A 22,712-nucleotide genomic window follows, 5' to 3' on the forward strand; every position below is an offset into this window, starting at 1 on the left:
TTCAGCGACATCCCTGTTTATTTCAGCAAGACAATGCCAAGCCACATTCTGCACGTGTTGCAACAGCGTGGCTTCATAGTAAAAGAGTGCGGGTACGAGACTGCCTGCAGTCCAGACATGTTGCCCATTGAAAATGTGTGGCGTCTTATGAAGCGCAGAATACGCAATTGTAAGCTGCAAAAGCGCAATTTGGCCTAAAAATAAAATCTGAGTTTTTCAGAAAAAATTTGAGTTTCGATTTTTCCCGATTCCCCCCCACCCCCTTACTTTTTTTAAAGAAAACATTTAGTACAATTGACAGAGATAACTCAAAACAAGTTTTGCTTTTATTTGATCAAAAACAGGCCATACTACTATATGAAAGGGGCGAAATGGGGACTGATAATCATGAAATGGGGTAAAATGTAACGACATGGAGCAGAGTGAACCAGACTGACTCCAAATAATTATTTTATTTAATTGTTTAGCCTTTGTTTTTTGTGAGATGTGCTCATTTAATGTACAACCCCTGGCAATAATTCTGGAATCACCGGCCTCTGAGGATGTTCATTCAGTTGTTTAATTTTGTAGAAAAAAAGCAGATCACAGACATGACACAAAACTAAAGTCATTTCAAATGGCAACTTTCTGGCTTTAAGAAACACTATAAGAAATCAGGAAAAAAAAAATTGTGGCAGTCAGTAACGGTTACTTTTTTAGACCAAGCAGAGGGAAAAAAAAAATGGACTCTCAATTCTGAGGAAAAAATTATGGAATCACCCTGTAAATTTTCATCCACAAAACTAACACCTGCATCAAATCAGATCTGCTCGTTAGTCTGCATCTAAAAAGGAGTGATCACACCTTGGAGAGCTGTTGTACCAAGTGGACTGACATGAATCATGGCTCCAACACGAGAGATGTCAATTGAAACAAAGGAGAGGATTATCAAACTCTTAAAAGAGGGTAAATCATCACGCAATGTTGCAAAAGATGTTGGTTGTTCACAGCTGTGTCTAAACTCTGGACCAAATACAAACAACATGGGAAGGTTGTTAAAGGCAAACATACTGGTAGAACAAGGAAGACATCAAAGCGTCAAGACAGAAAACTTAAAGCAATATGTCTCAAAAATTGAAAAATGTACAACAAAACAAATGAGGAACGAATGGGAGGAAACTGGAGTCAACATCTGTGACTGAACTGTAAGAAACCGCCTAAAGGAAATGGGATTTACATACAGAAAAGCTAAACGAAAGCCATCATTAACACCTAAACAGAAAAAAACAAGGTTACAATGGGCTAAGGAAAAGCAATCGTGGACTGTGGATGACTGGATGAAAGTCATATTCAGTGATGAATCTCAAATCTGCATTGGGCAAGGTGATGATGCTGGAACTTTTGATTGGTGCCATTCCAATGAGATTTATAAAGATGACTGCCTGAAGAGAACATGTAAATTTCCACAGTCATTGATGATATGGGGCTGCATGTCAGGTAAAGGCACTGGGGAGATGGCTGTCATTACATCATCAATAAATGCACAAGTTTACGTTGATATTTTGGACACTTTTCTTATCCCATCAATTAAAAGGATGTTTGGGGATGATGAAATCATTTTTCAAGATAATAATGCATCTTGCCATAGAGCAAAAACTGTGAAAACATTCCTTGCAAAAAGACACATAGGGTCAATGTCATGGCCTGCAAATAGTCCGGATCTTAATCCAATTGAACATCTTTGGTGGAAGTTGAAGAAAATGGTCCATGACAAGGCTCCAACCTGCAAAGCTGATCTGGCAACAGCAATCAGAGAAAGTTGGAGCCGGATTGATGAAGAGTACTGTTTGTCACTCATTAAGTCCATGCCTCAGAGACTGCAAGCTGTTATAAAAGCCAGAGGTGGTGCAATAAAATACTAGTGATGTGTTGGAGCGTTCTTTTGTTTTTCATGATTCCATAATTTATTCCTCAGAATTGAGTGATTCCATATTTTTTTTCCCTCTGCTTGGTCTAAAACAGTAACCGTTACTGACTGCCACAATTTTTTTTCCTGATTTCTTATAGTGTTTCTTAAAGTCAGAAAGCTGCCATTTGAAATGACTTTAGTTTTGTGTCATGTCTGTGATCTGCTTTTTTTCTACAAAATTAAACAACTGAATGAACATCTTCCGAGGCTGGTGATTCCATAATTTTTGCCAGGGGTTGTAGTAGGGGCAGGTGCGCCATCTGGTGTTCCAGAGATGAAACTTCAATTCATGGGTCAGACTACTCCATTTCATTAAGTTTTACCCCCATTTCATTATTATCAGTCCCCATTTCATCCCATTAAGCTAAAAACCTTAATAAAAGTACTTAACTGAATCATATTTGGAGTCAGTCTGCTCCATTTTGCTCCGTTTAACCCCCATTTCATTATCAGTCTCCATTTCTCTCATTTGCTTAAAAATAATTAAATAAAAGTAATTAATTGAATCATATTTAATCCTATTTGGAGTCAGTCTGCTCCATTTTGTTACGTTTTACCCTCGTTTCATTATTATCAGTCCCCATTTCACTTAAAAATAATGAAATATAAGTAATCATATTTGGAGTCAGTCTGGGTCACTCTGCCCCATTTCGTTGCTTGTTACCCCATTTTGTGATTATGAGGCTCCATTTCTCCATTTTTAGCATAGCCGCACTTTGGCAAATGACTCCACCAGAGTAAGCTGCTTTTTAACAGGAGTTTGCACTCTTGTTCCCCTCGTAAAATGTGGCATTTCTACCACGCAGCTGGATGCCTCTGTTTTAGATGCTGGAATAAGTTTATTGTGTGGCTGCATTTTGTTGCAATGGGCTTTAGACAAACTTTGCAGCGTGCTGTCACTTGTTCCACGTCTATCGCAGTAATCCCAAACCACTAATGAAACTCGCTCTCCATTAGCAGTTAGCCATATCTGTTATTGTGTGACGTAAACGGGACGGGGAGAAGGGAGCTATGGAAGGTCCTGGGGACAAAAAGGTGTGCTGTAGCAAGAGGGGGAAAAACTCCACTTTTTTATTTTTTAAATCGGCCGCAACAAAAAACTCAAAAATCGATATATCGCCCAGGCCTACTGCAAAGCTTCAACAATTAGTGTCCTCAGTTCCCAAACACTTACTGAGTGTTGTTAGAAGGAAAGGTGATGTAACACAGTGGTAAACATACCACTGTCCCAGCTTTTTTGAAACCTGTTGCAGGGATCCATTTCAAAATGAGCAAATATTTGCACAAAAACAATAAAGTTTATCAGTTTGAACATTAAATATCTTGTCTTTGTGGTGTATTCAACTGAATATAGGTTGAAGAGGATTTGAAAATCCCAATGTCCCAACTTCACTGGAACTGGGGTTGTACCAGGACTTCATAGGTCTTCGCCAGTTTCTGCCAGTATTCGATGTGCTAAACTGGTGTTTAACAGGTGTTTTGCTGGCGCCCTGGCAAAAACAGGTTTTAGATGGTCCAAAATCCATCCTAAGACATGAAGGGAGGGGGGACTCACCAATTACTGTCTCATTTCTGCTTAAAACAGCCTTGTTTTCTGCTTAAAACTGACTTTAGAAGGATTTAAGAGGTTTTACTTTGTCATCTGATGGTTAATAATCACTTATTCCCTTTGATCTCTTTGGGCGTAGACAGTCAGTCTCAGACGAGTAGCTGTGGTCCCAAATGGCGCATGTGCAGTGAAGGCAGGGTGGACCAATTTTCAGGAGGGAGCCACTCAGTTTGCGACACTGGCACAAACCAATTTGCCAACCCCCCACCCCCCAAACACACACACACACACACACACTGCCGCATGACTGCAGCAGATTTGTGGGAGTAAAACTATAAACACAAACAACATGAACTGTAACACAAATAAATAAGCTTATACCTATGTTATAGTATTTTTACCAGCATGGAAACTTGACATTTCAACAGGACATTTCAATGCATTTCAAGGGTGTGATGATTTACCCAGACTCTCTCCAAACATAAGTAAATTAAGTACATTCAGTGGCGCTTCTATGCTGAATTACTCCCCGGCTGAGACCCCCTGCAAGTGCCCCACCACCATTTTTTTTCACAAACAGCCATTTTTAAAAATTATTTTATTATTATTACGTCCGCCAAGGACATACAGTGGGGCCAAAAAGTATTTAATCAGCCCCAGATTATGCAAGTTCTCCTACTTAGAAAGATGAGAGATGTCTGTAATTTTCATCATAGGGACACTTCAACTATGAGAGACAAAATGAGAAAAAAAAAATCTAGGAAATCACATTGTAGGATTTTTAAAGAATTTATTTGTAAATTATGGTGGAAAATAAGTATTTGGTCATCCACAAACAAGCAAGATTTCTACATCTCACAGACCTGTAACAACTTCTTTAAGACACTCTTCTGTCCTCCACCTGTTACCTGTATTAATGGCATCTGTTGGAACTCGTTATCTGTATAAAAGACACCTGTCCACAGCCTCAAACAGTCAGACTCCAAACTCAACCATGGCCAAGACCAAAGAGCTGTCAAAGGACACCAGGAAGAAAATTGTAGATGTGCACCAGGCTGAAAAGAGTGAGTCTACAATATTCAAGCAGGGTGGTGTGAATAAATCAACTGTGGGAGCAACTGTAAGAAAATGGAAGACATACAAGACCATTGATAATCTCCCTCGATCTGGTGCTCCATGCACGATCTCATCCCATGGGGTCAAAATGATCATGAGAAAAGTGAACAAAAATCCCAGAACTACGCGGAGGGACCTGATGAATGACCTGCAGAGAGCTGGGACCAAAGTAACAAAGGCTACACACTACGCAGAGAGGGACTCAAATCCTGCAGTGCCATGCGTGTCCTCCTGCTTAAGCCAGTACATGTCCAGGCCCATCTGAAGTTTGCCAGAGAGCATATGGATGATCCAGAAGAGGATTTGGAGAATATCATGTGGTGAGATGAAACCAAAATAGAACTTTTTGGTAAAAACTCAACTCATTGTGTTTGGAGGAAGAAGAATGCTGAGTTGCATTCCAAGAACACCCTGTGAAGCACTACTGTGAAGCACGGGGGAGGAAACATCATGCTTCAGACCAGGTGGCTAAACAAGGCAGGGAGTAATTCAAGGCCGGCGACTATTAACAAAATGCTGCTTCACACAAACAAGTTTCACACACACATTCCTGGGTGTGGCGAACCAAAGAAAACCGCTTTAGATCAGAGAGCCCTCTGTAGGTCTGCGAACCCATGCACCTGTTAACTGACTGAGATTGCAGGTGCACTGCAGTTTTTGCAGAGCTCCCGCTGATTACATTTCAATCAGGGATCAAATAGAGGAACGTTTGGCAGAAAAGCCCCCAAATATGACCAACTTTGCAACACAGGGTCTGAAAAAGATGCTTAAATGACCCATAATTAATGAAGGGAAATTACACGTACCTTACTGTTGATTTGGAGGTTGATGACTGTATAAAGAAGTGGAGCTCGATGGGGGACAAATTAATCCAGAAAAAGCCACGGTTCCCACTGTAAATTGCATTAAGACGTCCACCAACGTAAACTGCAACCCGGCACCAGACAGTTTGGGCTGCAATGACGTAATGATCCAGAAGGGCTCATTAGACACTTTAGAGTGGAACCGACGAGGAAACTTTTATCATCATTATTATTTAATAGACTTTGCAGTTAAATCAATATAGGTTTATATTTATTTTATATTAAAAGATAAATAGTACTGGACTTCCAGTAATAGCCTCCAGCTAGACAGTCACGCTTAACACTACTCCGATATATTTTTACTGTTGCAGTTCACAGACTTGTGATTTAACCGCACAGACTGATATTTTTTGTGAAGGGGAAATGCAGAATACAAAGATGAGCAAAGAAAAAGGGAAAAAAACATCACAGTTGAAGTTATCGGACTTCAAAAAGCATCTGGAGCAAAAAGTTAGCAAAGAGCTAACCCAGCCAAAGAAGCTAGCACTAGCCAAGAACACGGCTCTGCAACTGCGGCCGCATCCCCGCAACATGAAAGTGAACTTCGTTGAGTCAAGAAGGAAATCAAAACGGCAATACATGATGTAAAAGACAAGCTAAAGGGTGAGTTCTTGGGCAGATATGATGGGATTTAGAAAGCGGTGGAAGAAACAAAAACTCAGATAAAGGATTGTGCTGAAAGAATTGTACAAGTGGAGACACGTATCTCTGCTGCAGAAGACGACTACACCACACTTGCAGATATGGTTGAGAAGTTGGAAAAAAGAAATAAAGTCCTTGGGAATAAGGTTATTGACATGGAAATGAGATTCCACTTAAACAACAGCTGGCGAATCTGCCAAAGGGAGCGGAGACTATGGACCCCTGCTCGTTTCTGGAGAGCTGGCTGATGGATGCGCTAGATATGGCTCCACTGAGGACACCATTCGTCCTGGAGAGAGCACACTGCATCGGGCCAAAAAGGAGCACAGAAGAGCCGCCAAGAGCCCTAAAAATGAGGTTCCAGAACTACAGGCAGAAGGTGGATGTGATGAATGCTGCAAGAACGAAGGGCGAAATTTTGTACAAGAATCTGCACGTGAGGCTTACAATGACTTGGCCATAGAAGTTCACAAATGGAGGAGGCAGTTTGATTCAGTGCATCAGCAGCTACGGGCCATGGGACTAAAACATGGGATAAGACCGCCTGCTAAACTGTTAGTAACATACAATGAACAAACGCACACATTTGATAAGCCATGAAAAGTGCAGGAGTTCATAAAGAAGATCAAAGAAGACAAACAATGCAACTCTACATGGTGATTTGTGATTTGGCGTCGTCGTTTCCAGCATTCCAGCACAGGCTGTGTGGTCCTGGCCCCTGGCTCCTGGCGCACTGCGCTGCTAAATGCTAAATGCTCCTGGAGGTGAGCCGTGGTGTCACAGATCTGATGGGCACAATATTTCACATTATTATGTCGCCTACGGGGAGGAATATTATCTGTACTGTAAGGACTATTATGGATATAACAGCCTGTCCACATGTGCTGTGCGCCATGCGCTGTGCCACACATGACTGCGAACCACATACATGTCAACGATTAACGGTTCCTTTGCGGTCCGGGGGGGGGGGGGTTGTTGGTGGTGGTGGTGGACATTATTATATGTGGCACATGCAGATACCGGCAGGCTTTGCACCGTACCAGATTCGATTCATTTTGAGGTTCCTTCAGTTGCTGTTTTGTCACCATCAGAATATGCAAACTGCGTTGAGATGGTCCTCAGACTGCCTCATGGACATCCGTCGGATAGGTGTCCCATCTCGACCGCACCCGGAGAATTATGAACATGTGCTTCACACTTGGGGCCACTGGCAGATTTTGACCAACTGTGTGGACTTCCGCAGATGGGTGTCAGAACGCTGTGGAACTGAAATCCAACACTTTCTGATGTGTGCCGATTCATAACTCCGACACCACTCTGCGTGATTCCGGCTATGTGTGACGGGGGTATTAGCAAGACGGCTGCAGGAAACCCTATGTAATACATAGAGATCAAAACTGATTCATTCTTGGAGGACAGGAGTTTCACAATGTTAGGAGGGTGCTTAATATCATTCAGGATTTGGAAGATTCTATGGATAAAGCTTTCATATGTTTGGATGCCGAAACGCTTTTGATAAGGTGGAATGGCCTTATCTTTTTAAAGTCTTGGAACGGTTTGGTTATGGGAATAAAGTTTTAAAATGGGTTCAGTTACTGTATTTACATTCAACAGCAGATATAATAACAAATAATAATATTTCAAAATCAATTTTGATAAAGAGACGATGTTGACGGGGTACCAACAGGGTCACCTCTTTTGTTTACCTTGGCAATAAAACCTTTGGCAATAGCCATACAAACACATACTGACATATCTGGAATACATGCTCACCATATTGAACAAAAGGTGGCACTGCATGCGGACGATGTTATTTTGTTTGTTTCTCAAATTAGGAAATCTATTCCAGCTATTTCAGAATTGATAAAGGCTTTTAGTAACATTTCAGAATATACAATTAATAATACCAAGTCATCCATACTATTACTAAATGAGAAGGACATTGAAGATCCAGTTCAAGAGACTCTGTTTTTTTTTAAAGTGGTGGACCATTTTATGTACCTAGATACAGAAATTAGGCCCAAATTGAATTTAATTATTAGATCTAATTATTAATCTTTGATGAATAAACTAAAAGGATCCATTGATAGGTGGATGTCATTAACCCTCTCTTTAATTAAAATCATCCATCCATCCATTTTCTTCCGCTTTATCCGGAGTCGGGTCGTGGGGGCAGCAGCTCAAGCAAAGCCGCCCAGACCTCCCGATCCACACACACCTCCCCCAGCTCCTCCGGGGGAACCCCAAGGCGTTCCCAAGCCAGCCGAGAGATGTAATCCTTCCAGCGTGTCCTGGGTCTTCCCCGGGGCCTCCTCCCAATGGGACGTGCCCAGAACACCTCTCCAGCGAGGCGTCCAGGGGGCATCCGGAAAAGATGCCCGAGCCACCTCAACTGACTCCTTTCGACATGGAGGAGCAGTGGCTCGACTCTGAGCTCCTCCCGAGTGACCGAGCTCCTCACCCTATCTCTAAGGGAGCGCCCAGCCACCCAGCGGAGGAAACTCATCTCGGCCGCTTGTACCCGCGATCTCGTTCTTTCGGTCATGAGCAAAATCTCATGACCATAGGTGAGGATCAAAACGTAGATCGATCGGTAAATCGAGAGCTTTGCCCCCCTACTCAACTCTCTCTTCACCACGACGGTCCGATACAGCGACCGCATCACTGCAGACACTGCACCGATCCGTCTATCGATCTCACGCTCCATCCGTCCCTCACTCGTGAACAAGGCAAGGACACTCCACCGACCTGAAGAGGGCAAAGCACCTTTTTCCGGTCGAGAACCATGGCCTCGGATTTGGAGATGCTGATTTTCATCCCGGACGCTTCACACTCGGCTGCAAACCGCCCCAGTGGACGCTGAAGGTCCTGATTTGACGAAGCCAACAGAACCACATCGTCCGCAAACAGCAGAGACGAGATTCTGTGGTTCCCAAACCAGACCCCCTCTACACCCTGGCTGCGCCTAGAAATTCTATTCATAAAAATAATGAACAGAACCGGTGACAAAGGGCAGCCCTGGCGGAGGCCAACGTGCACTGGAAACAGGTTTGACTTACTACCGGCAATGCGAACCAAGCTCCTGCTGCGGTCGTACAGGGACCGGATAGCCCTTATCAAAGGACCCCGGACCCCGTACTCCCGGAGCACTCCCCATAGGGTGCCCCGAGAGACACGGTCAAACGCCTTCTCCAGATCCACAAAACACATGTGGACTGGTTGGGCGAACTCCCATAACCCTCGAGCACCGATGGAGCGTGTAGAGCTTGGTCCAGTGTGCTGCGACCAGGACGAAAACCACAACTGCTCCTCCTGATCCGAGGTTCGACCATCGGTCGAATTCTCCTCTCCAGTACTCTGGAATAGACCTTACCGGGGAGGCTGAGGAGTGTGATCTCCCTATAGTTGGAACACACCCTCCGGTCCCCCTTCTTAAACAGAGGGACCACCACCCCAGTCTGCCAATCCAGAGGCACTGTCCCTGATCGCCACGCGATGTTGCAGAGGCATGTCAGCCAAGACAGTCCCACAACATCCAGAGACTTAAGGTACTCAGGACGGATTTAATCCACCCCAGGAGCCTTGCCACCGAGGAGCTTTCTAACCACCTCGGTGACTTCGGCCTGGGTAATGGATGAGTCCACCTCTGGGTCCCCAGTCTCTGCTTCCTCTTCGGAAGACGTGACGATGGGATTGAGGAGATCCTCGAAGTACTCCTTCCACCGCCCAACAACATCCCCAGTCAGGGTCAACAGCTCCCCACCCGCACCGTAAACAGTGCAGGTGGAGAGCTGCTTCCGCCTCCTGAGGCGTCGGACGGTTTGCCAGAATCTCTTCGAGGCCGACCGATAGTCCTCCTCCATAGCCTCCCCGAACTCCTCCCAGACCCGAGTTTTTGCCTCTGCGACCGCACGGGCTGCGGCACGCTTGGCCTGCCGGTACCTGTCAGCTGCCTCTGGGGTCCCACCTACCAACAAAGATAAGTAGGAATCCTTCTTCAGCTTGACGGCATCCCTTACTTCCGGTGTCCACCACCGGGTTCTGGGATTGCCGCCGCGACAGGCACCAGAGACCTTGCGACCACAGCTACGAGCGGCCGCATCAACAATGGAGGTGGAGAACATGGTCCACTCGGACTCCATGTCTCCAACCTCCCCCGGGATCTGGGAGAAGCTCTCCCGGAGGTGGGAGTTGAAGACCTCCCTGACAGAGGGTTCCGCCAGTCGTTCCCAGCAGACCCTCACGATACGTTTGGGCCTGCCAGGTCTGACCATCTTCCTCCCCTCCCAGCGTATCCAACTCACCACCAGGTGGTGATCGGTCGACAGCTCTGCCCCTCTCTTCACTCGAGTGTCCAAGACACGTGGCCGAAGGTCAGATGATACGACTACAAAGTTGATCATCGACCTCCGGCTCAGGGTGTCCTGGTGCCACATGCATTTATGGACACCCTTGTGCTCGAACATGGTGTTCGTGATGGACAAACTCTGACTAGCACAGAAGTCCAACAACTGAACACCACTCGGGTTCAGATCGGGGAGGCCGTGCTTCCCAATTACCCCCCTCCAGGTCTCACTGTCGCCGCCCACGTGGGCGTTGAAATCCCCCAGGAGAACAATGGAGTCCCCAGTCGGAGCGCTATCTAGTACCCCTCCCGGGACTCCAGGAAGGTCGGGTACTCTGCACTGCCGCTCGGCCCATAGGCCGAGACAATGGTGAGAGACCTGTCCCCGACCCGAAGGCATAGGGACGTGACCCTCTTGTTCACTGGAGTGAACTCCAACACATGGCGACTGAGCTGGGGAGCAATAAGCAATGCAACCCCAGCTCGCCGCCTCTCCCTGTGGGCAACGCCAGAAAAATGAAGCGTCCAGCCCCTCTCCAGGAGTTGGGTACCAGAGCCCATGCTGTGCGTGGAGGTGAGCCCGACTATCTCTAGTCGGTATCTCTCAACCTCCCGCACAAGCTCAGGCTCCTTCCCTCCCAGCGAGGTGACATTCCACGTCCCAACAGCCAGGGGCTGTGAGCATGGACCGGGCCGCCGGGCCACCCGCCCTCGACCGCCACCCAATCCTCTCTGCACCCGGCCCCCATGGCCCCCTCTGCAGGTGGTGAACCCACAGGAGGGCGGGCCCACGTTGCTCCTTCGGGCTGAGCCCAGCCGGGCCCCATGGGCTAAGGCCTGACCACCAGGCACTTGCACGCGAGCCCCAACCCCAGGCCTGTGTTGTATGGCTGGGGGGCCTGGCTGCCTTTTTGTTTCTGTCTTTTGTTTTTCCTTCCAGGTGGCTTGCATTTGGGACTGAGTGGCTGTGTTGCTGAGGTTATCAGGACCTCACCCTGATCACCTGCGGCTCGTCAGGACTCACAGCTGAGGTGCATCTATATGGATTGGAACATGGTGGCATTTAAGACTGGAGTATACAGTGTGTATTTGCCAGAGACTCGACCTTGTGACCAGACGGGTGAGATCGTCGTCTCGGGAGCCATCTCATCATCAGTGGATGCAGAGAACGTCCAGGGTTTGATGCACGGTCTGTGAAAGAGGAGGGGGTGAGGTCTCACGCTCGTCAGCACACTTCCTGAGGTACGTTAGATTTTGTGACTAACATTTATACAGTCAGTAAATGTGGTGTCCCTCACACCTTTTTATATTGAGCTGTATGTTAGTCATGTATCGGCTTCCACTGCAGTGGAGTTTTGTGAACTGGATGTTCCATGCCTGCAGGTTGGGAAGCTGATTAGTAATCAAGCCAGGAAGTGTTTGCTGTTTGTACACCTTTAAGTGTTCTCTCTGTGTGTAGAGTGTGGACTCACATAATGGTTCCTTCTTTCACAGACTCGGTTTGTTGCGGCCACCTGGGGGGTGTCGGCGGGGTCCTTGGGTCCGAACAGCTTCTGGCTCTGGACCGTTAGCGCTGCTGGGAGCGCACCACGCCAGACCGCACTTTCTTTTGTTGTTTTTTGTATCACTGTTATGTATTCAATTCAGTTAGCCTTTGTACCGTGCTCTGCTTATTTCATACTGGGTCCTTCAAACGCTGGTCGGTTCTCCGAGCTGCGTCCGACACATAACAGCCTGGCACCAGGGTGGGACCCTGGCTCCTCCATACCGGGCGATGTCTCGGTCCTTGATCTTTCACTGGTCATGGAAGTTCTGAGCTGCCCTTAGTCTAACCCGTCACCTAGGACCTGTTTGCCTTGGGAGACCCTACAGGGAGCACAAAGCCCCCGACAACATAGCTCCTAGGATCATCCGGGTACGCAAACTCCCCCACCACGATAAGGTGGCAGCTAGAGGGGAGGGGAGTAATTAAAATCAATGTTATAAAAAATGAATATGCTCCCAAAAATGTTATATTTGTTTCAGAATGTGCCAATGCCACCACCTGATGATTTTTCACAAAGGCTAAAAAGCTATTTATAGGTATTATTTGGAAAAATGGTCAAGATCGGATTAGATTGTTATTGTTGCACTTACCGTATAATAAAGGAGGGTTAAAATGTCCAAACATAATTTGGTATTATTGGGTGGTATTATTGAAGAACGACGTGGGATAATCTTAATCATGGCACCAGGCTAACCGAAGCAGAGCAACGAGTGTGAGAGACAGAGACAGCTAACGTGAGATGAAGATCGCATCGTAATAATGTCCACGGACTCAGAGGGAAGCTCACTGCTAACTTTTATTGACAACTTTTTGAAGATGGAGCTATAACTAGACAGCAGTGCCGACCTGCAAATCCACCAATTGGTCCAAAACTGCACAATGAAACCGTCTCAAGATCCATTCTGATTAACTTTCAGAGATTTGACATTAAAGACAAAATACTGAAAGCGGCCTGGACGACGAAGATCAACTACGAGCGGAAAGCGATCACATTTTCACATGATCTTCCTACCGGACTGAATAATAAACTCAGAGAAATATGAAGACATTAAGAAAATTCTCGAGGAGGAACAGATACACTTCCAGACATCCTACCCCGCTAAGATGAGGATTCACTGGAAAAATGGCCCTCAACAGCGCAAGAGAGGTTCACGAGGACATGAAAAGCAGGGGCTTCCCCGTGGACCTGCCACAAACCACCGACATCAAGTGGGAACGGAGCCTCACTCAAGGCACACACTGGACCAGGAAAGAAGGAGAACACACTGAATGTGTCCAAGAGAGGCTCAGAAATTTCCATTGACAAGAAGTATGAACATTATATTAGGAGAACTCCAGAGATTAATGTAAGTGGTAGAAAATCTCACACACAGGAATATTAGACCGCCCCCCATAATAGCAATGGACCTGTTAGATGTGTTTGTGGACTTATGATTGTGATAGTTGGAAAGTGAACTTTCTGCACCAATTCCATTTTTCCTTTTTCTTTTCCCTCTCTTGGAAATAAGGGACAGTCCACAACAGAGGGACAGAGGGGGAGAGAGAGGGAACTGTGAGCCACAGACAGTTTTATTCTGCTGTGGTCAAAAACATATCGCTTATTTTGCAAAATAATGCTAAACGTTTATTGTGCGTGTGTTGTTCTTGAGGGGGTTTGTTTGAGAAGAAAGGTGTCCTTCTGCTTGATCCCTTCTTTGCACAATTCTCATGTTGTTATTGTGTCTACATAAAATGTTACTGATGGTATTAACTGCCTGCAGTAGTAACAAAATGTTTATCCCTGTTACTGACCACATTGATGTACAAGTCTATGTACACATGCATGCACACAATTCAAAGGAAAATAGAGCTCCCCTGAAAGCACATGTGCAATTTGAACCCTGTGTAGAAATAAAAGCTCATCATTAATACGTGAATCTCAAATATGACATGATTTTTTAAATTTAACACTATCAAAATGATGCCTGAAGAAATCATCCTGGGAAAGAGCACCACAAAAAATTGGTAATTGGAATGTTCGTACATTAATCGATCGTTCGTACATTATCCTGTCCACCGATCGATTAATGTTCGTACATTAATTGAGTGGTGAACAGGATACTGAGGATGAGGAGTTCACGTCCTTAGGAGCAAAAATCTGTAAAGAAGGCGGTGGTATGAAAAGACTTCAGAAAGAACTTCAAAGCAATATGTAAATTTGTGAGACTGAAGAGAATCTGAAGCACTAATGACATCTCAAGAAAAATAAAGCTAATGTATGTGTTAACCATCTTGCTGTATGGATGTGAAACACAGAAAATGAATAAAGCAGACAATAAGTAATTAGCATCTTGGTGTCAGAAAGACTGAGCACGATACCACTGAATGAAAAAAGTGAAACTCTGTAGATGGCAATGTGGCAATGACCTGGGCACCAGAAGGGCAAAGGAAAAAAAAGGAAGACCAAAAACAACATGAAGACAGAATGTACAGTAAGAAATAAGAGAGTTAGGCTTGAGTACATGAAACAAGACAAACATTGTGGCAGCCGATAGGAAGAGGTGGAGAAGCTCTGTGAGGAGAACAGATAAAATTACCTTTTAGAAACCACAACTATTTTCCTTGCAGGAAACCTCATGAAATAAATTGTGATGTCATATCACCAAAAAGAAATTATGTACTTTAGACGCCCAAAAGAAATTAAGGATTTGTAAAGGTGAAATGGAATTTATTTATAATTATTATAAAGACAACATTCAATTTGTCTCAAAGTGCTGCATATGTTTTCATGAATGAATGAAGGCCATCAGTACTCACAGCTTGACCCTCCACTGCAGCTCTCTGCCTGCCAAGGACATCCTGCAGCTGGGTGAAGTGCTGGATGAAGTCCACCAGCTCTGCCTGGAAGCGCTGGGTGTGAACATACCGTACTGAGGCCATCTGCAGAGACACTTTAATGTCACACTCCCTCTCCAGATAAGGATCAGGCTGGCCGTACCTGAATAAAAAGACAACAATGACTGCAAAGTCACCCAATCTAGCAGGTTACTCAGTAAGACACCAAGTGTCTGCAAACAGGCACAAATACATACTTATAGATGTTGAAAATCAGGGCCTCCCGTCCTTGTGTGGTGAAGCGCTCTCGATAAAGAACCCCATGTGGAGTTAAGTCACTCAGTGACAAACTTCCTAAACTCCCCTGCAATGCTAAGTCACCCTCTGAAATGTGACAGTTATTGTGCCATTTTAATACATAAAAAGTGGTTATAGCACATATTTCAGCAAAATTATTTGTTTGCAGGGTTCAATTTTATCTGAACAGGTGTCGGTGTGGTTGCATTCTCATACGCACCTAACATTTCCAGATGAGCAGACAATTTGGAAACGTTCGCTCTGGCAAGCTCGTTGTCTTTTTTGTTCAGAACCAGAGAGAGAGAATGAACCTACGAATGAAAATATGCAGAGGTAGCGAACAGTAAAATCAAACAGTAAAACTCCCTGAACAGTTTGTGAAGAAAATACTTTGCACAGCAACTTCATGTTTTTACTTTCCATTCATGACAATGAAGTCAAGCCACAGGAAGCACACAAATATGGAAAATTTGAAACTGCACAGCAATGCACGTTAAACTGATTAGTTAGGATCTATTTTCAGGTAAGTAGACTACCCAAGGCATTTTCTGTTAAAAGCAGACAACAGGCTGATTTATAGGTATTTTGGCCTGCTGAGTTCAAAAATTGCAGTTGACATGCTGTATCTTTACTCTTTCACCTTCTAATTTGCATAACACAAAATGGCCGCCCATTTAGCCAAATTTCCCACGTTTACTTGTATTTGCATTAGAAACAGAAATAACAGTTCTATTTCTGTGTATTTTGACCTGTAAATAAAAACAGAATACGTACAATGATTTAAAAATCTTCTTCAGCCTATATTCAATTGAATACACCACAAAGACAAGATATTTAATGTTCAAACTGATAAACTTTATTGTTTTTGTGCAAATATTTGTTCATTTTGAAATGGATACCTGCAACACGTTTCAAAAAAGTTGGGACAGTGGTATGTTTACGACTGTGTTACATCACCTTTCCTTCTTTCCTTTTCCTTCTAACAACACTCAATAAGCGTTTGTGAACTGAGGACACTAATTGTTGAAGCTTTGTAGGTGGAATTCTTTCGCGTTCTTGCTTGATGTACGACTTCAGTTGTTCAACAGTCTGGGATGTCCATTGTCATATTTTGCGCTTCATAATGTGCCACACATTTTCAATGGGCGACAGGTCTGGACTGCAGGCAGGCCAGTCTAGTACCCGCACTCTTTTACTATGAAGCCATGCTGTTGTAACACGTGCAGAATGTGGCTTGGCATTGTCTTGCTGAAATAAGCAGGGACGTCCCAGAAAAAGACGTTGCTTGGATGGCAGCATGGCTTTTGAACTTTGTGCTGGTAACAATCTGGATGGTCTTTTTCCTCTTTTGTCCAGAGGACACGACCTCCATGATATCCAAAAACAATCTGAAATGTGGACTCAGACCACAGCACAGTTTCCACTTGCGTCTGTGCATTTCAAATGAGCTTGGGCCCAGAGAACGAGGCGGCATTTCTGGATGTTGTTGATGTAGAGTTTTAACTTACACTTGTAGATGTAGTGACGAACTGTGTTAACTGACAGTGGTGTTCTGAAGTGTTCCTGAGCCCACGCGGTAAGATCCTTTACACAATGATGCCGGTTTTTAATGCAATGCCGCCTAAGGGATTGAAGGTCACGGGCATTCAATGTTGGTTTTCGGCCTTGCTGCTTACGTGTAGAAAGTTCTCCAGACACTCTAAATCTTCTTATTATATTATGGACTGTAGATGATGGAATCCCTACATTCCTTGGAATTGAACATTGTGAAACACTGTTCTTAAACTGTTGGACTAGTTTTTCACGGAGTTTTTCACAAAGTAGTGATCCTCACCCCATTGTGAACAGTTGAGCCTTTTGGGGATGCTGCTTTTATACCCAATCTTGACACTCACCTGTTTCCAATTAACCTGGCCACCTGTGGAATGTTTCCAAAAAGGTTCTTTGAGCATTCATCAGCTTTCCCAGTCTTTTGTTGCCCGTCACAGCTTTTTTGAAATGTGTTGCAGGCATCCATTTCAAAATGAGCAAATATTTGCACAAAAATAAAAATGTCTATCAGTTTGAACATTAAATATCTTGTCTTTATAGTGTATTCAATTTAATATAGGTTGAAGAGGATTTGCAAATCTTTGTATTGTTTTTATTTATATTTCACACAATGTTCCAACTTCATTGGAATTGGGGTTGTATACTGGCCTGTTGAAAAACGTCTCCTGTGGATTTAAAAAAAATCACAATATCATTGTGCCGGATAAATAAATAAATTCAAATTCAAATATTCATTCCTTGATGGCATAATGATAATACTATGTGAAAACCTATATAAAGGGCTCAGTACAGCACATAAAATGTATACAGCTTCAACTCCAGAGGGCTACTGCTTTCGACACCAGCAGGCAGGCCTCAATGGCCAGTGGCCAGGCATATGGTGCCACAGTGACCCAACAGCAGCAGCAGCAGCCACAGCATAGACATGGTCAATCAAATGGCATTGTTCCCTGATATATTTGTGGAGTTCAACCTTTCACACTCATGTTAAGGAGACTCTGAGATACTTTGTTCATCTATATCTGTGCATGTTCATGTTGTAGTGAGTTGGGTTGTGTGGACAAGTTCCAATATTGTGGTATTGGTTTTGTAGTATAATATACTATACTTAGCAGCATTAGATTAGGTGGGGGAGGTGATGGTCTAGTGGTTAAGGTGTTGGGCTTGAGACCAGAAGATCCTCAGTTCAAATCCCAGCCTGACTGGAAAATCACTAAGGACCCTTGGGCAAGGTCTTTAATCCCCTATTGCTCCCGGTGAGGAGTGAGCACATTGTATGGCAGCACCCCCACATCGGGGTGAATGTGAGCCATTATTTGTAAAGTGCTTTGAGCGTCTGATGCAGATGGAAAAGCACAATATAAATGCAGTCCATTTATTAGATTAAATTTGTGTTGTCTCTTGTCTGCTGATTCTCTTTATATACACTGTGCTTGGCTGCCAGTGTCCCAAGTCATTAGACTGATTTGCATATAATCTTAAAAGTGTTATGTAGTAAGATAATATTGCTGAAAAGCTGTGTTCTCTAGCATTTAGGTTTATTTGCATTCATCACTTCAATTGTGGAGTGACTTCCTCTCATTAGCGCTTTCTGTTGTTGCATACTTGTGATGTGTGATGATCAAAACATTTTGACTGTTGTCAATACTTATTTAGGTAACAATCTGTTGTCTTGAATTGAAAAATGGAGGCCTTAAGCACTGGTCCCTCCAAATAATGAAGGATGAATCATGAGCCATGCAGCATGTTTTTTTTTTTTTTGCTACGAGAGGACTTATTCAACTACTGTAGGAGAATGGTGGCTCTGAGTGGCTCTTAGAGGCAGTATCTTCGGTTAACGAGGCTCACGCTCATCTCTGAGCATGGTGCTAATTTCAACATGTTCAAAATTTAGCAACAACAGCGTGGGGCGGTTTGTGTACGAGTTACTACGACAACTAACGAAGATTATAGAGGCATGTTAGTGGTGTGGACAAGGCTGCTAAAAGCCCATTATCCGAGTGACTACCAGATACGAGGGAACAGAGAGGCTATTTTTGGAGCGGCTGCCCTCTTGCGCACACAATTCCACCTGCTTTGTGCGCCAGACGCTGTATATAAAATAATTATTTTTTGACAAACCTTGGATGTTGAAAACACCTCTAATCGCTTGTGGAATCACAGAAGACTGTTTCACGGGGACGCTTTTCTTCCCTCTCCTGCTCAATGAGGAATGTATTTTGGAACACCTTAAAGGTACCTATTTTTAATGTTTTTATAGCTTTTTAAAACAGTTGCATGTTCATTCCTAGCTGTAAACGTATGTCTATGACAGATTTAAAATCGTGTTAATGATCAGCTGAGCTCTGCTGTGTGTGCGCACTGATGAAATAACTGGCAACCAAGACGAGCATTTACGCAAAACGCAAGCTCACAAAAGAGTGATTTTGCAGTGAATAATGGACAAACACAAAGTTAAAAGTTGGATTACGGTGTTAAAATGGCTGTGTGTTTAAAGCTGTGGAAGAAATAATGGTCATGAGGCTGTGAGAAGGAGCAGAGCTGTTCAGGAACACAGAAAGAGTAACACAAAGTAAAAAGCTGTATCACAGTGACTGTAAGCTGTAGAAGAAATAATGCTTTTTTTGTGGTCACAGAGAGCTCGGTGAATGCACAGAATGGCTGCATTTGACTCTGAAACACAGATGAACCACAGCCTGGCAGTGGCAGCCAGTATCGTGCCTAAGTAGTTATCCCTGTCAGAATTTGTATCCGGGAGCGTGCACTCACTCAGTGCAGCGTAATTTTTTATGTATTTTATTTAACCAGGAAAGTCCCATTGAGATTACCAATTTCTTTTTCAAGGGCCAAGACAGCGGCACAGATCACAACAATTCAGAAAATTACAAACAATTTCATGAGACTATTTACAAACATTTACAAACCATGGCTTTCGTTTCCAAACCTTTGATTAAAAGTTTAAACTGGCCTATTGAAACCAGTTTCTTTAATTTCCAGTCTTTTTGTAAATTGTTCCATGTTGTGGGGTCAGAATACTGAAATGCCACCTTACCAGTAATTCTTTGGATTGCGTTTATAAAATGTGACAACATCTTGAATGGATGATGTGAACTGAAAACCCACACTTTAAAAAGGGACCAAGTGTGGAGGGCTGGAGGTTTGGACCAAACCCATGCCAATACATGCACCAACGTTGCGTTATCATGGTGCTACATGGATCATATGTAGCTTGACGTGGATCATATGCGGCGACACGAACCACTCGAGGCTGGACGGGGCTCAAATGACAGGTGGTCGTGGCTCACTAGAGGCTGAAACCTAGCACATGCGAGGTACAGAGAAGCACATCGAGGTGCCTTAGTTGCAGATACGTGACGGATTAAAACGTGGCTCATTCTTCAAATACTCGCCGACACACCCATGCGTGGCTCATTATTAATGGCCTTAGAAGATTGCCTTGTATATGTGTGAAGTTGGTTGTCTAGTAACTTCCTACTCTTGAATTCCAATAAGACTGAAATGATGGTTCTTGGTCCAGCCAGACATCGGCATCAATTTGACCAGCTGGCACTTAATTTGGGTTCGTGTGTTGTGCATCATACGGACAAAGTGAGGAATCTTGGGGTACTTTTTGATCTTACGTTGTCCTTTGGGCCCCACATTAGAGACATGACGAGGACTGCTTTCTTCCATCTGCGAAACATAGTGAGGATTCGTCCCGTCCTGTCTATGGCTGATGCTGAGACTTTGATACGTGCATTTATTTCTTCCAGACTGGATTATTGTAATGCTTTATTTTCTGGTCTGCCGCAGTCTAGCATTCGGGGTCTTCAATTAGTGCAGAATGCTGCTGCCAGACTTTTGACACAAAGTAGAAAGTTTGACCACATTACATTATTCTGGTGTCTATTCATTGGCTTCCGGTTTCTGCCAGATCGGATTTTAAAGTCCTGTTGCTGGTTTATAAAATTGTTCATGGACTGGCACCTTCCTACCTGGCGGACTTGGTTAAGCCCTACGTACCTGCGCGGCCCTTGCGTTCGCAGGGCGCAGGGCTTCTGTGTGTTCCTCTCTAGTACTCTGACATAGTATTTCCCAGGGAGGCGAGAAGCATGATTCATCTATAACTGAAGCACACTCTCCAGTCCTCCTTTTTTAAAGATGGAGACCACCACCCCAGTTTGCCAATACAGGGGTTCTCTGTCCACGACTTCCATGCAACACTGTATTGGCATGTCCTTCATGAAAGCCAACAACATCCAGAGACCTCAGCATCACAGGATGAATCTTGCCCACCCCAGCAACTTGCCACTGAGGAGCTTTAATGACTATGTCAGTAACTTCTATTAGGGTGAAGGAACTGGATCTGCCTGTGTCTTCCATCCCTGCTTCCTCAACAAAGGGCATGTCAGTAGGTTTGAGGAGCTCCTCAAAGTATTCTTTCCACTGCCTCATGATATCCTCGGGTCAGTTTAGCAGCTCTCTTCCCTTGGTGAACTGCCTATCTTTTCTGATTCACCTGACAGTTTGCCAGAACTGCTTTGAGGCTGACTGAAAGTCATTCTCCATGGCCTCTCCAAACCCCTTCCACACCCAGGTTTTTACCAGAAATGCATTTGAGATGCTCTGATCAGGCTCCACACGGACAACAGCATTAAACTCTTTGTATATTGTGCCTAAAATTCTCATTAATATATTCTCTGGGTTTACAGATGTTCTTACTTGTTATTGTGTTTGTTTTAAATGTCAGAAGCAGCTCAGGTTGCTTTTCTAATATTTTTACCTGTTTGCTCTATGGTCTCTACTGCCATCTACTGGCCAGTAGTGTTCATGGTAGTATTTGCCCTAATTTGAGATATCCAGGAAATTCGAATTCTTTGTGTGCCTGAGAGTTGTTGCAGCCTCTTACTGCAGCTAAAGAAATGAAAGTATACATTTTGGTTGCATAATGTTCATTTACAATTGTCGCTGTGGATTTTGTTGTTTAAAAAAAAAAAAACTGGTATGCAAAGGATTATGGGTAAGGGGCTGAGCGTCTGGGCACCAGAAGATGGCAGTGTTCTATGCATTTTGACCCCGATTACATCAGACGGTTTTCAAATCACAACTTGACTTAGTTGGCCTTTGCAAATGGCTTTTTTTTTTAAACATATAAATAAAATGGCATATTTTACAAAAGCACATTTAAATACCAACACACGTCACGTCACATTAACGTGTTGGTTTTTACATAGAATGAATGAGTCAACCAATCAGTGTTAGCGGAGGCTCATTTACCCATAATCCCTTTCGCATCTGTCTGTTTGTTACAAAACTTCAGAATTAGTGCATTATTTAAAATTAAAAGATATGTGTTATGTTTTAACTTTGGAGCGCCTTGGGGCAATTGTTTGTTGTGATTTGGCGCTATATAAGAAAAAAGTTGATTGATTGAGTTGATACAAATTACAGAATTGACATCAATGGAGTTATTCTATCCGGACTGATTTTATTTATAAATCACAAACCATAAGTCAGCACTGCTTTATTTTCCAAGACCTCCGCCTCACGGCGACACTGCTATTGAATAGAGAGTTAAGCTTCGCTGCTCCTCTCAGCTGCTTCACTGCTGCACGCTATGTAGTAAACAAGAGCATCCAGCAGGGGGCAGGACGCACAAAAACAGAAGTGCTGACTCATTGTTTGGGTCTGTGGTCGTCTTTGATGCTACCAGAAGCGACCGTCATGTTAAAACTCAAAATCAGCTAGTGTACTGCAAGTGTACTGGAGACAATACTGGAAGTTATCGGTTATCTGTAGTTTCCAATAAATTTTTGGGTTGGTTATCGGTTTAGCTCTATAAAAGATAAGTTTTCAGTTAGCTGATTAGCCGTTATCGAAGCTAACTCTTTGGTTAGCTGTGCCCACCACTGCTCATCAGCAATAAGATGAGACCACCTACAGGAACGAGGTGAACCACCTGACCTCATGGTGTGAGCCCAACAATCTCTCCCTTCATGTGGAGAAGTTAAAAGAGGCTGTTGTGAACTTCAGGACAGCAC

General features: G+C 43.9%; 1 protein-coding gene across 1 annotated transcript in view; it reads right to left on the reverse strand.

Moving 5' to 3' along the window:
* The window catches only part of vps13d (vacuolar protein sorting 13 homolog D), a 535,261-nt gene that overhangs the window by 355,094 nt on the left and 157,455 nt on the right, over positions 1 to 22,712 (reverse strand). Inside the window, 3 exon segments of the mRNA XM_034171656.1 lie at positions 14,806 to 14,986; positions 15,081 to 15,207; positions 15,341 to 15,431. Of these exon segments, the coding sequence (XP_034027547.1) occupies positions 14,806 to 14,986; positions 15,081 to 15,207; positions 15,341 to 15,431 (399 nt within the window).

Source organism: Thalassophryne amazonica, chromosome 6, assembly GCF_902500255.1.
Source record: "Thalassophryne amazonica chromosome 6, fThaAma1.1, whole genome shotgun sequence".
Lineage (NCBI taxonomy): Eukaryota > Metazoa > Chordata > Actinopteri > Batrachoidiformes > Batrachoididae > Thalassophryne > Thalassophryne amazonica.